The 12,714-nt window shown below is 40.3% G+C and overlaps 1 protein-coding gene across 5 annotated transcripts in view; it reads right to left on the bottom strand.

The window, feature by feature from the left end:
* Positions 1-12,714, bottom strand: part of rai14 (retinoic acid induced 14) — a 210,030-nt gene that overhangs the window by 60,070 nt on the left and 137,246 nt on the right. For all 5 annotated transcript variants that reach the window (XM_073064192.1, XM_073064191.1, XM_073064194.1 and 2 more), the window contains 3 exons: positions 12,199-12,263; positions 4,800-4,857; positions 2,346-2,416 (listed from right to left, as the gene is read on the bottom strand). In XM_073064192.1, the coding sequence (XP_072920293.1) occupies positions 2,346-2,416; positions 4,800-4,857; positions 12,199-12,263 (194 nt within the window). The remainder of the gene's footprint in view (positions 1-2,345; positions 2,417-4,799; positions 4,858-12,198; positions 12,264-12,714) is intronic.

The following is a 12,714-nucleotide window of genomic DNA, read 5'->3' as shown; positions in this document are numbered from 1 at the left end:
TTCGAGAAGCTAAGGACTTGGACACCAAGGTCCCTCAGTACATCCAACGCTTCTAAGGGTCCTGTCATTTACCTCTCAAAATGCAACATCTCACACTTGAACAGACAAAACTATCTGCCCTCATCTGCAACTGATATACATCCTGCTATTCCCTTTGACAGATTTCCTCAATTTCTACAATTCCACTCATTTTAGTTACACTTGCGTCTACTTACTTAAATCACAAACAGATGTCCAACCACAAACAAAAGAAAATCTGCAGATGCTGGACATCTCAGCTCTGAATCCCTGTGGAACATGGCCGGTTTCCGAACTCCAGGCAGAATGACACCACTCCATCACCACCCTTTGTGATGACTACTCTAGTTCATTTTCTGTAGTTTTAAAATAGAACTTCACTTTGTAGTAAATTCCCAATCCAGTCTTAAAAAGAGTGAGTTTTGGTCCATGGCCTCCTCTACTGCTACAATAAGCCCACACTCAAGTTGTAAGAGCAAAACCTCATACTCCTGTCTAGATAGTCTCCAATCTGACAGAATGAACATTGATTTCTTGGTAATTTCTCCACGCTCCCTCCTGCTTGTCTCTTTTTTCATTTCCCATTTTGGCTCCCTTCTTACCCCTTAACCAGCCCATCAGCTTCCTCTGGTGGCCTGCCTCCTTCCCTTTCTCTCATGGTCCACTGTCCTCTATCAGATTCCTCCTCCTTCAGCTCCTTACCCTTTCCACCCATCTCCTCCCAGCTTCTTACTTCATCTCCCTTCCATTGCTCACCTTCCCTCTCACCTAGTCTCAGCTATCACCTACCAGCTTGTACTCTCCCCTTTCCCCCACCTGCTTATTCACACTCTTTCCCCTTTCCTTTCCAGTCCAGTAGGAGGGTATTGCCCTGAAATGTCCACTGTTTATTTTAAATGAAAAGATTTAAGGAAACCCAGAATTTTAAGTCACAAGTACTGAGAGTAAACAAACACTGAATTATCCATTGAAGGGATGCAAATTGGAATCTTCAATATAATATCCCATTCTGTAGAAAACACAGTCAGGGCTCAAGCAGAGGTAAAGTAGACAAAACGATAGCTTCAGGCACACCAAATCATATGCTTATTTGAAGTTGAAGCTACACTGCAATCATCCACAAGATCTTTGATAATATTACACCAACAGTTAATTTTAAATTTTATCTCTAACTTTATTTTTATGTAATAATTTATTCTTTATAATTGTTGAGTGCTGTCTTTTGTTGCATGTTGCGCCCCGACGAAAACAAAGCAAGTTCCTAATACATGCCAATGAAGTTGATTCTTGATTCAAGATTGACAGGTTTCGTGAACCATGTAAAAGGAATTTTGGAAAAGGGCGGGCATATGAAGTCACATTACAGCTAACGATTGAACGATGGAGGGAAATGGCCTATTCCTGCTCCAGTGGGAGCAGTCTGTGTGCAGTCTCCCCACACATGCTGCAACAGCCAAGGCGGTGGCTCAACACCTGGTCAGTCTGGCATAGGAAGCAAGTGCTGGTCTTCCCAACAACGCTACGCCCACTGTATTTATTTAGAGATAACAGGCCCTTCCGGTCCAATGAGCCCATGCTGCTCAATTATGCCCATATGAACAATTAACCTTATGGAACATCTTTGGACTGTGAGAGGAAACCACAGCACCTGGAGGAAACCCACACAGTCACAGGCAGAACACACAAACTCTTTACAGGCAGGGCACTGAAGCCAGGTCACGGGTGCTGTAATAGCATTATGCTAACTACTAAGCTACCATTTATATACATTATTAAATCAGAAGTCTTTTTACCCCAAATTAGAAATTTGTTATCTCTTTCAAGGTTCCCAACATAATATGGTTGTCTTGTAATTTCCAGGAATTAAAAATTACACTCTTAGACAATGTTTTAAGAAAATCTATTGAGTAAAAAATATAGGAGCATTAAAACAAGTTCCGGCTGGACTTAGTCCTTAAACTGCTGGAGAACAGTGTGGAAAGATCAGGTGCTGTTTTCTCCCAGTAGGGATTAGTTTTTAGTTCCAAGTGTCACATTTTGTCACCCTGTAACCTTATCCTTCAATCTCTGAATTATGGAGGACAGCATGTGTATAAATGTCTCTCTCCAGCAGACTTCATCATGATCATCATGACTTCAGTATTTCTACTATTTTTTAATGTTTCTTTATTGTACATATGATTTTTTTGTGTTCTGTCGCTGAGCAACAGTGAACCATCTGATTGGCCTATCAGAGTTCTCTCTGGGAACTAGTTGACTTGATTAGTATTTCTGATCTGGCTATTGTTCACGATTGCACTTAATTTAAAAAAAACGAAATTACTTACAGTGTCTTTAGTGTTAACAGGGCACTTGTGTTCACACAGTAGTTGAACAATAAAAATAGAACCACTTGTAGCTGGAAATGAAAGTATTGAGTAAGTAAAATGCTCTATATTAATCTCTACTTACACCTAATGCTTATTTAATGAACAAGTATGAAACCAACATCAAAAAGACATATTGTTCTTAACTGAAAAACTGCCATGATCTTTAAAAAACATAAGACCTTAAGACATTGGAGCAGAATTAGTCCATTCGGCCCAATGAATCTGCTCTGCCATCCCATCATGGCTGATTTGTTATCTCTCTCAACCCACTTCTCTTGCCTTCTCCCCATAATCATTGACACCCTTACTAATCAAGAACCTATCAACCTCCTCTTTAAATATACTCAATGACTTGGCCTCCACAGCCTTCTGTTTCACCACACTATGGCTAAAGAAATTCCTCCTCATCTCTGTTCTAAATGGATGTCCCTCTATTCTGCTCTCTGACCCTAGACTCGCCCACTATACAAAAGTTATGGGTTATTGTGACTCTGCACATAGAGGCGACTGCGTGTGATGCACTGTAACACTGTACAGATTCACTTTGTGTGTGAGGTCACGGTGGATACCCCGCTCTCACTTCTATGTACTGGTCAACTTCCACTTATGGCATTTCAACCTTTTGGATGTGGACGTTTGCTTTTAGGCCAGGTAATTGTTACAAGGCTGATGAGGTTCATAAAGTTTTGAAGGAAAAACTTCTCAGTAAAGAAAGCATATTATCACCTTACAAAAGAAAATGCACCTTTGCTACCTCTCCCTTCATTCAGCTTCCATTGGAAAAAAAAGTCACTGCAATATCTAACATTAAGACCATTAAGACATACTGCAGGAGCAGAATTAGCCCATTTGGCCCATCACGTCAGCTCTGCCTTTCCATTATGGCTGGTTTATTATCCCACTCAGTCCCATTCTCCTCCCTTCTCCCAGTAACATTTGGTGTCCTTACTAATCAATAAACTCAACCTCTGCTTCAGATATACCCAATGACTTTCAAGTCAAAGTCAAATTAAAATTTATTATCAGTGTACATACACGTCACCACATACAACCCTGAGATTCTTGTTCTGTGGGCATACTTAGCAAATCTATAGAATAGTAACTGTAAACAGGATCAATGGACAACAAACTGTGCAAATATGGATATAAATAAATATGAAATAGCAAATTAAAAGACTCCTTAAATGAGTGTAGTTATCCCCTTTTGTTCAAGAGCCTGGTGGTGTGAGTCCTGAGGCACTTGTACCTTTTACTTGATGGCAGCATGGCCTGGGTGGTGAAGACCTTTGATAATGGATACTACAATGCCTTTACTTCCTGCGGAGCATCAAGAAAGCTCACCTCTGACCCAGGATACTGACGGACTTTTACCGCTGTACCATTGAGAGCATACTCACCAACTGCATCTCAGTGTGGTATGGCAATTGTCCCGTACTGGACCGCAAAGCACTCCAGTGTGTGGTGAAAACTGCCCAGCCGATTATCGGCAACCAATTGCCCACCATTGAGAACATCTACCATAAACTCTGCCTGGGCAGGGCGAAAAGCATTATCAAGGATGCAGCTCACCCTAACCATGGACTTTTTACTCTCCTCCCATCCGGTAGGCTCTACAAGAGCCTCCGCTCCCTCACCAGCAGGCACAGGAAGAGATTCTTCCCTGAGGCTGTGACCCTGCTGAACCTCACATCACAGCGCTAAGCAGTATTGCACCCATATTGTACTGTCTCAGTACTTTTATATTTGTGTGCTGTAGCACTTACTTTTTATTCACAGTTATTTTGTAAACAACACTATTCTTTGCATTTCTGGTTAGATGCTAACTGCATTTCATTTGGCTTTGTATCTGTAACAATAAAGTTGAATCTAATCTAATCTTTCCTGTAGCAATGTTTTATGTGAAGAAGAAGAAGGCGACCCTTAACTCCGAGTGGAGTCATTGGGATGCCATTGTGATGTCGTTTTTCTTTAGCAAGCTTTCTTATTTTTATGAGGCTGAGTTGCTAGCTTGACGTTCAACCCAGCACGGATAGAAAGCGTGCAAGGGAGCCGGCTGGATTCAAACTCAGAAGCCTTCACTCCGAAGTCCGGTGCCACCAGCTGGCCAAATACTTTATGTAGATGTGTTGAATGGTTCGGAGGGTTTTACCTGTGATACACTAGGCCGAATCCACTACTTTTTGTAGGATTTTCCATTCAAAGGCATTGGTGTTCCCATATCAGGCCATAATGCAGCCAATCTGCACACACTCCACCAATTTGTTGGACATGACCTCTACAAGTAATATTGTTCATCTACCACTTTAAATTCAGTAAATGACCAGTGACATTTTAATGAGATCTCAGTTATCGACGCATCTTGCAACTTTAAAATGAACAATTTCTTTAAAAAGTTAAAAGTAATTTCCTTACCTGCATGGTGCAAAGCTGTTTTCCCATTACTGTCAGTACATTCCACTGGACATTTGTACTAGGAACAAAGAGGAATAAGACAATTAAGTTTACTTTTGCATTCTGCACTGTAACTATATACAAAAGTTCCACTGTTAGTTGTCACTATTTATTCCTTACATCAGTCTGACATATCCTGCGGGACTGACCTCACAATGAATTTTCTGATAGTTATTATACCACAGTAGAGTATGTAGTGAGTGGGGAGACTAAACAATGAGTCCTTGGCATCTAAAATCCTTTGCTCAGATATTTAACCCTTAATGTTTATTGTAACTCAGACAATAAACTCAAATTGATCAGGTTACCAAAAGCTTTGAAAAGTGGTATAACCCATTTCAAAAGAGTACAAATTAACATTCAGTACTGTGCAAAAAGTCCTATGTACATATAAATGGCTAGGGTGCCTCAGAGGTTTGCATAGCACAGTAATAATTTCATGTGTTGCATTGGAATGTTGCTGCAAAACAGAAACACAAACAAATTTAATGACGTTTATGAGTGATGATAATCGTGATTCTAATATGGGTCTCTATTGTGGACTGAGATTGGGAAAGGGGCAGGGAGAAGGGAATCATGGTTGGAAAAGGGGAAAAGGGGAAAAGGAAAGGGGAGGGAGCAGGAAGCACCAGAGAGACATTCTGTAATGATCACTATACCAATTGTTTGGAATCAAATGACCTTGTCTGATGCCTCAGGGCTGGGTGTGTCTGCACCCATGCCATACCCGACCCCCAGCACTCCCTTCTCTGCCACCTGATCCATACCCCTCTGGCGGCACTCCTCCCTCATCATTCCCAACATCTTTTGCTCCAGCTAGATTTACAAACTCCCTCTCCACCCCATGCTGACAAATACAGGACTGTGCAAAAGCCTTAGGCACCCTAGCCATATACACTTGCCTAAGACTTTGCACAGTACTGTATGAGATTCATCTACACAATCCTAATGATGGGTAATTCTGCAGCTACTTTTTTTATTTTTGATGGCTTTCTTGCCTTATCTTAACGCAGTAAGTTTTGTCAGAAGTTATGACAGCAGTTTAGTATCTTCGGAAATAAGTGGTCAAATTACATTACTATTGGAAACTGGGCTTCCAATTTCACTTGGACAAGAAACAGACACCATTTAATGAGGGAGAAAGTAACCAAGTTTGCTTGTGAGTGGAATATGGAAACATTCCTATGTCCTGCCAAAGGGTCTCAGGCCGAAACTTTGACTGTACTTTTTTCTATGGCTGCTGCCTGGTCTGCTAAGTTCCTCCAGCATTTTGTGTGTGTGTTGCTATATAATGTATGGTGCTTTTACGACACACAGTAACAACTACAGCCAAACTACATGCTGCTTGCGCCAATCCTAATAACACCATAAGCAAAGCAGAAGTAGGCTATTCAGCCCATCGAGTCCATTCTGTCATTCCATCATGGATGATCCCCTATCACTCTCAATCCTATTATTCTGACTTCTCGCTGTAACTTCCAATGCCTAGAACCCATCAACCTCCGCTTTAATTCTTCAAGCAAGTCATATGCAGGATGGACAAAAGAGAGGCGATGGATATCATTTACTTAGGTTTTCAGAAGGCATTTGATAAACTGTCTCCACGAGGCTGCTTAACAAGATAAAATCTTATGGAGTTACAGGAACGATACTGGCATGGATACAGGAATGGCTGACAGGCAGGAGGCAGCAAATAGGAATAAAGGGGGCCTTTTCTGATTGGCTGCCAGTGACATCAGAGGTACAAAGGGATTTAAGAGGTTTCGTGTAAAACTCCAAGGTTAGTTCACAGGTTAAGTCTATGGTAAAGAAGGGAAATGCAATGTTGGCATTTTTTTAAAGGGGAATAGAATATAAAAACAATGAGATAATGCTGAAACTTTACAAGACACTAGTTGGGCTGCACTTGGAGTATTGTCAACAGTTTTTGGCCCCTTATCTCAGAAAGGATGCACTGTCATTGGAGAGACAATGACAGTTTACGAGGATGATTCTGGGAATGAAAGGGTTAAAATATGAGGAGGATTTGGCAGCTTTCAGCCTGAACTCACTGGAATTTAGAGGAAAACCCATGCTGACTACGGCCTATTTTATCACATGCCTCCAAGCACCCCAAAACCTCATCCTTAATAATTGACTCCAACATCTGCCCAACCACTGAAATCAGGTTAACTGGCCTATAATTTCCTTTCTTTTGCCTCCCTCTCTTCTTAAAAGGGTGCAGTGACATTCGTAATTTTCCAGTCCTCTGGAACCATTCCAGAATCTATTGATTCTTGAAAGATCATTAATAATGCCTACACAGTCTCTTCAGCTTCCTGCTTCAGCACCCTGGCATGTAGTCCATCTGGTCCAGGTGACTTATCTACCTTCAGACTTTTCAGCATCACAAGCGTCTTCTCCTTAGTAATAGCAAGGACACTCACTTCTGACCCTGAGGCTCTGGCATTCTGCTAGAGTCTTCCACCATGAAGACTGATGCAAAATACTTTTTTTTAAAATTAGTTTTTTAATACATTTTCTACATAGCTACAGATAAAAAAAACCCCAGATCAAAATGAAGAACATTGATACAGTGCAAAAATAAACATACAATAATAATGATACAAAGAAAGATAATTGAGAAAGCACCCAAATTGAAGATATGTAAAATTAGTATCCTCCCCAAGCCCCGCAACAAAAAAAAAAACTCCAGACCAACCACAACACAATATAGAGAATATAAATCAGGACAATCAAACCCCCAAAACTGTAAATACACTTAGCAACAGAAGATATTAATGCCTACTACCAAAAAAAAGGTGCTGAAAGCAAGGGACCGATAAAAAACCTTAGTTAAGAGGAAGGTTATGAAAGTACTCAATAAAAGGTCCCCAGACCTTATAGAACTTTAAATCCAAATTAAGAACAGAATAATGAATTTTTTCAAGGTCTAAGCAGGTCACAATATCGTTAAGCCATTGAGCATGCGTGGGCGGGGCAACATCTCTCCATCTAAGGAGGATTAAACGTCTAGCCAGGAGAGAGGCAAAAGATAACATTCGACACTTAGTCGAACTCAGATGTAAATCTGTCTCACCCCAGAAACCGAACAAAGCAATTAAAGGGTTAGGTTCTAGGTGGTGATTCAGAATATATGATAACGTTATGAAGACATCTTTCCAAAATTTCACCAAGCTAGGACAAAACCAGTACATATGAATGAGAGAGGCCTCGCCCCTTTTGCATTTATCACAAAGCGGACTGATGTTAGGGTAAAATCAAGATAATTTAGATTTAGACATATGGGCTCTATGAACAATCTTAAACTGTAAAAGGCAATGGCGAGCACAAAGAGAGGTTGAATTAACCGATTTGAGAATCGAGTCCCAAGTCTCATCAGATAAGGAGGTATTTAAATCATGCTCCCATGCCATTTTAATTTTATCCACAGGGGCACGTCGTAAGGCTGCTAATTTATCATGAATAAATGATATTAAACCTTTACCTAGTGGATTAATAGAAAGAAATAAGTCCATAACATTTTTCTCAGGCATTTCAGGGAAGTTAGGGATTAAAGGAGTAATAAAGTGTCTAATTTGGAGATATCTAAAAAAATGAGCATAGGGCAGATTGAACTTAGCAGAGAGCTGTTGAAAAGAAGCAAAGCGATTATCAATAAAAAGATCTTCAAAATGTCTAATGCCCTTCCTATACCAATCATGGAATGCTGAGTTATACGTAGTAGGTAAAAAAAGGTGATTATGTAAGATAGGGCTAGAAAAGGAAAAACCATGGAAACCATAAAATTTCCTAAACTGAGCCCATATATGCAAAGTGTGTCTAACAAGAGGATTAACAGTTAATCTGGACAAACTACTAGGGAGTACAGAGCCGAGAAGTGCAGAGATAGATAATTCTTTAGTGGAGCTCAACTCCATTGCCACCCAGTTAGGGCACTCGGGTTGGCCATGGAAAAAAGACCAAAAGGTAGCACAACGTATATTGGCTGCCCAATAATATAAACGAAAGTTAGGTAAAGCCATGCCACCCTCTTTTTTAGATTTTTGGAGATAAACTTTATTAATTCTAGAGCACTTATTCTTCCACAGATATGACAAAATAATAGAGTCCAAGGAATCAAAAAAAGATTTAGGAATAAAAATTGGGATTGATTGAAATAAATATAAAAGTTTAGGGAGAACATACATTTTAACAACATTAATATGACCTACCAAAGACATAGATAGAGGTGACCATTGTAACAGGCTCTGTTTAATAGTACATGAAAGATTGGCAAAATTTTCACGAAAGAGATCTTTAAACTTCCTTGTGACTGTAATCCCAAGATAAGTAAATTGATTGTGGACTACTTTAAAAGGGAGATCACGAAATGTTAATTCTTGTGCTTCTTTATTAATTGGGAAAAGTTCGCTCTTATGTAAATTAAGTTTATATCCAGAGAACTGGCTAAACTGGTCAAGAAGTGAAAACATTGGAGGTAAGGATGTAGACGGATTTGAAAGAAAAAGTAATAAGTCATCAGCATAGAGAGAAACTTTATGCTCAACACCCCCTCTCCAAATCCCGGTCAGTTCAGGACAATTTGCAAAATACTTATTAAGTTTATCCTCCATTCCTTTGTTCCAGTGTCATTTTCCAGCGGTCTGATATTCACTCTCATCTCTCCTTTACTCTTTATATATCTGAAAATACTTCTGGTACCCTCTTATATATTATTAACTAGCTTACCTTTGCATCTCATCTTTTCTCTATGGCTTTTTGCTTGCCTTCTGTTGGCTTTTCAAAGCTTTCTAATCCTCTAACTTCCTACTATTTTTTGCAATATTATAACGCTCTCTTTCCCTTTTATGCTATTTTTGACTTCACTTGCCAGCCACAGTTGCCTCATCCTCCCTTTAGAATATTTCTTCATCTTTGGGATGCAACTTTCCTGCGCTTTACAAATTACCCCCAGAAACTGCAGCCATTGCTGATCTGCTGTCATCCCACTAGAGTCCCCTTCCAATCAACTTTGGCCAGCTCCTCTCTCATGCCTCTGTAATTCCCTTTACTCCCCTGTAATACTGATACATCTGACTTTAGCTTCTCCTTCGCTCTTTTATCATATGTTCACTACCTTGTAAGGGTTCCTTTGCCTTAAGCTCTCTAACCTAATCTGGGTCATTACATAACGGGTAGATGGAGCTCGTCAGCTTGGGAATGCAGTCCATCTAAGAGAGGGAAAACTCTGATTTCAAACCTCTGCTACCTTGCGGCCATACCCACTCATGGGAAAGGCTTTGGGAGTAAACCCTGAGGACAAATCCAGAGCTGGAGTCCCTAAGACAGTCCAAAGTTGCCTTCAACCTTGTTCTGGCAACTCCTGCGATGGCACTGGTGCCAAGCTGTATCGGCCCTTGCCCTTCCCTTGGACAACATCAGTGGCATGGAGAGGGGAGACTTGCTGCTTGGGCAACTGCCGGTCTCCTATACAACCTTGCCCAGACCTACGCCCTGGAGAGGACACTCCAAGACTTTCCAGGCACAGATCCATGGTCTTGCAAGAATAACACCTAATCCAGAGTTGCTGTTCATCAGTGGGCTTGACCACAAGCTGCTTTAGAAAGCCATATCGTAGGCATTCTACAAATTCCCTCTCTTGAGACCCAGTTTTCCCAATCTATGCGCATATTGACATCCCCAATAATTATTTCCCTTTTTAAATACCTTTTTTATCTCCTACTGTAAGCCCACATCTTGGCTTCTGTTTGCAGGACTGTATATAACACTGCCTACATGCCTGTCCTTTCGATACAAGGTGTATCCTTGGATGTAAAGCTCCCAACCATGATTTTCTTTCAGCTATGACTCCGTGATGTCCACATTATACTTTACTTTATTGTCACCAAACAATTGATACTAAGCGTACAATCATCACAGCGATATTTGACTCTGTGCTTCGCACTCCCTGCAAATCTCTGTATCATTATACCTGCAAATCTCTAACTGCGCTACAAGATCATACCTTATTCCATGTGCTGTGGGCATTCAAATATAACTACTTCTGTATTTATCACCCTTTTTGACTTCGGCCCCCTGTCACACTTTAACTCAACACACTGAATCCAATTTTGCTCTATCATTTGCCTTCTTTTCCTCACAGATTTTAACTTAATCAGTTAAAATCTAAACAAGCCTGATGCATTTTGGAAACAAGTCCTGTGTACTGAAGAAGTTAAAATAGAACTTTTTGGCAGCCGCAATGAGCAAAGGTGAGTTTGGAGAGAAAAGGGTGCAGAATTTCATGAAAAGAACACCTCTCCAACGGTTAAGCACGGGGGTGGGTAAATCAATCATGCTTTGGGCTTGTGTTGCAGCCAATGGCACGGGGAACATTTCACTGGTAGAGGGAAGAATGAATTCAATTAAATACCAGCAAATTCTGGAAGCAAACATCACACTGTCTGTAAAAATGCTGAAGGTGAAAAGAGGATGGCTTCTACAACAGGATAATGATCCTAAGCACACCTCAAAATCCACAATGGACTACCTCAAGAGGTGCAAGTTGAAGGTTTTGCCACGGCCCTCACAGTCCCCCGACCTAAACATCATCGAGTGTCTGTGGATAGGCCTCAAAAGAGCAGTGCATGCAAGACGGCCCAAGAATCTCACAGAACTAGAATGGGTGAAAATCCCCCAAACAAGAATCTTAGCTGACAATAAAAAGCATTTACAAACTGTGATACTTGCCAAAAGGGGTGTTACTAAGTACTGCCATGCAGGGTGCCCAAACTTTTGTTTCGGGCCTTTTCCTTTTATGTTATTGTGAAACTGTAAAGGATGGAATTATAAAGGTTTTCTTGCTTAAAATATTAAAGAAATGTTTCATCTTTAACTTTATGCCTTTTGGAAAACAGGTCATCTTTTACTCGCTTAGCTATACACAGTAACAGAAATTTTGACCAGGGGTGCACAAACTGTTGCATGCCACTGTATGTTGCTTGGATTTCCAGCATCTGCAGATCCTCCCTTGTTTGTCATCAATCAGGAAATGGCACCTGGGATTACTGGGGCACGTACTGAGAAAAGAGAAGCTTGAACATCTTGCGGTGACAGGAAATATTATTGGAAGAGAAAGTCACAGTAAACAGCGTGTAACATTTATCAGTTACATTAGCGGCTGAACAGGCAAAGTTTTGAACGGCTTATTAGAACATCCCAGATTAAAGACCAATGGAAGACCATGATTGCCATACAACAGGGCACGTAATGCTGATGATGATGATTCTCTCATGTATTGGTATTCCGTAATCTAAACTGCAGGAAATCAGAACAATATGTTTAAGAAGTCACTAACAAAAACATGAGTCTCCTCTACCTGCAAGATCTTTCTCACACATTCTTGATGACTGAATTTTGACGCAAGGTGCAACACATTAGAGCCTGCAATTTAAACAAGAGGGGGAGAAAGTTAACAGCTTTGAACCCATGTCAACATTTGAAACAAAAGTGTCAATTAAGTATTAGCTCAAATGCACACAGTGAAGCAAGACTTCTAGTTTGCATATTCTTTAATTGGAAAAGATTGCTAATCAATTCTTAGCTACAAATATTTCTATTGGCTAAGCATCAAATCCAATCTGAAAGAGAAAATGCATTTCTCCCCCGTGAATCATCAACAACTATAAAGATGGTCAGTAGCAGAAAGTGTTGTTGAGATAACTAAAGTTACTTTTGCACTTCAATTATGCTACCAGTATGGAAATCCATTGAATGTGAGAAACACTGGATAAGAGTGCAACTACCAACAACAGAAAGACAAAAACATATTTATAATATAAAGAGGATCAAAGCTTCATCAAAATATTCAGCTTGTTGATGAAAGCGGAGATAA

The sequence above is a fragment of the Hemitrygon akajei genome, chromosome 13 (genome assembly GCF_048418815.1).
Source record: "Hemitrygon akajei chromosome 13, sHemAka1.3, whole genome shotgun sequence".
Lineage (NCBI taxonomy): Eukaryota > Metazoa > Chordata > Chondrichthyes > Myliobatiformes > Dasyatidae > Hemitrygon > Hemitrygon akajei.
This window is presented reverse-complemented; position numbering and strand designations above follow the sequence as displayed.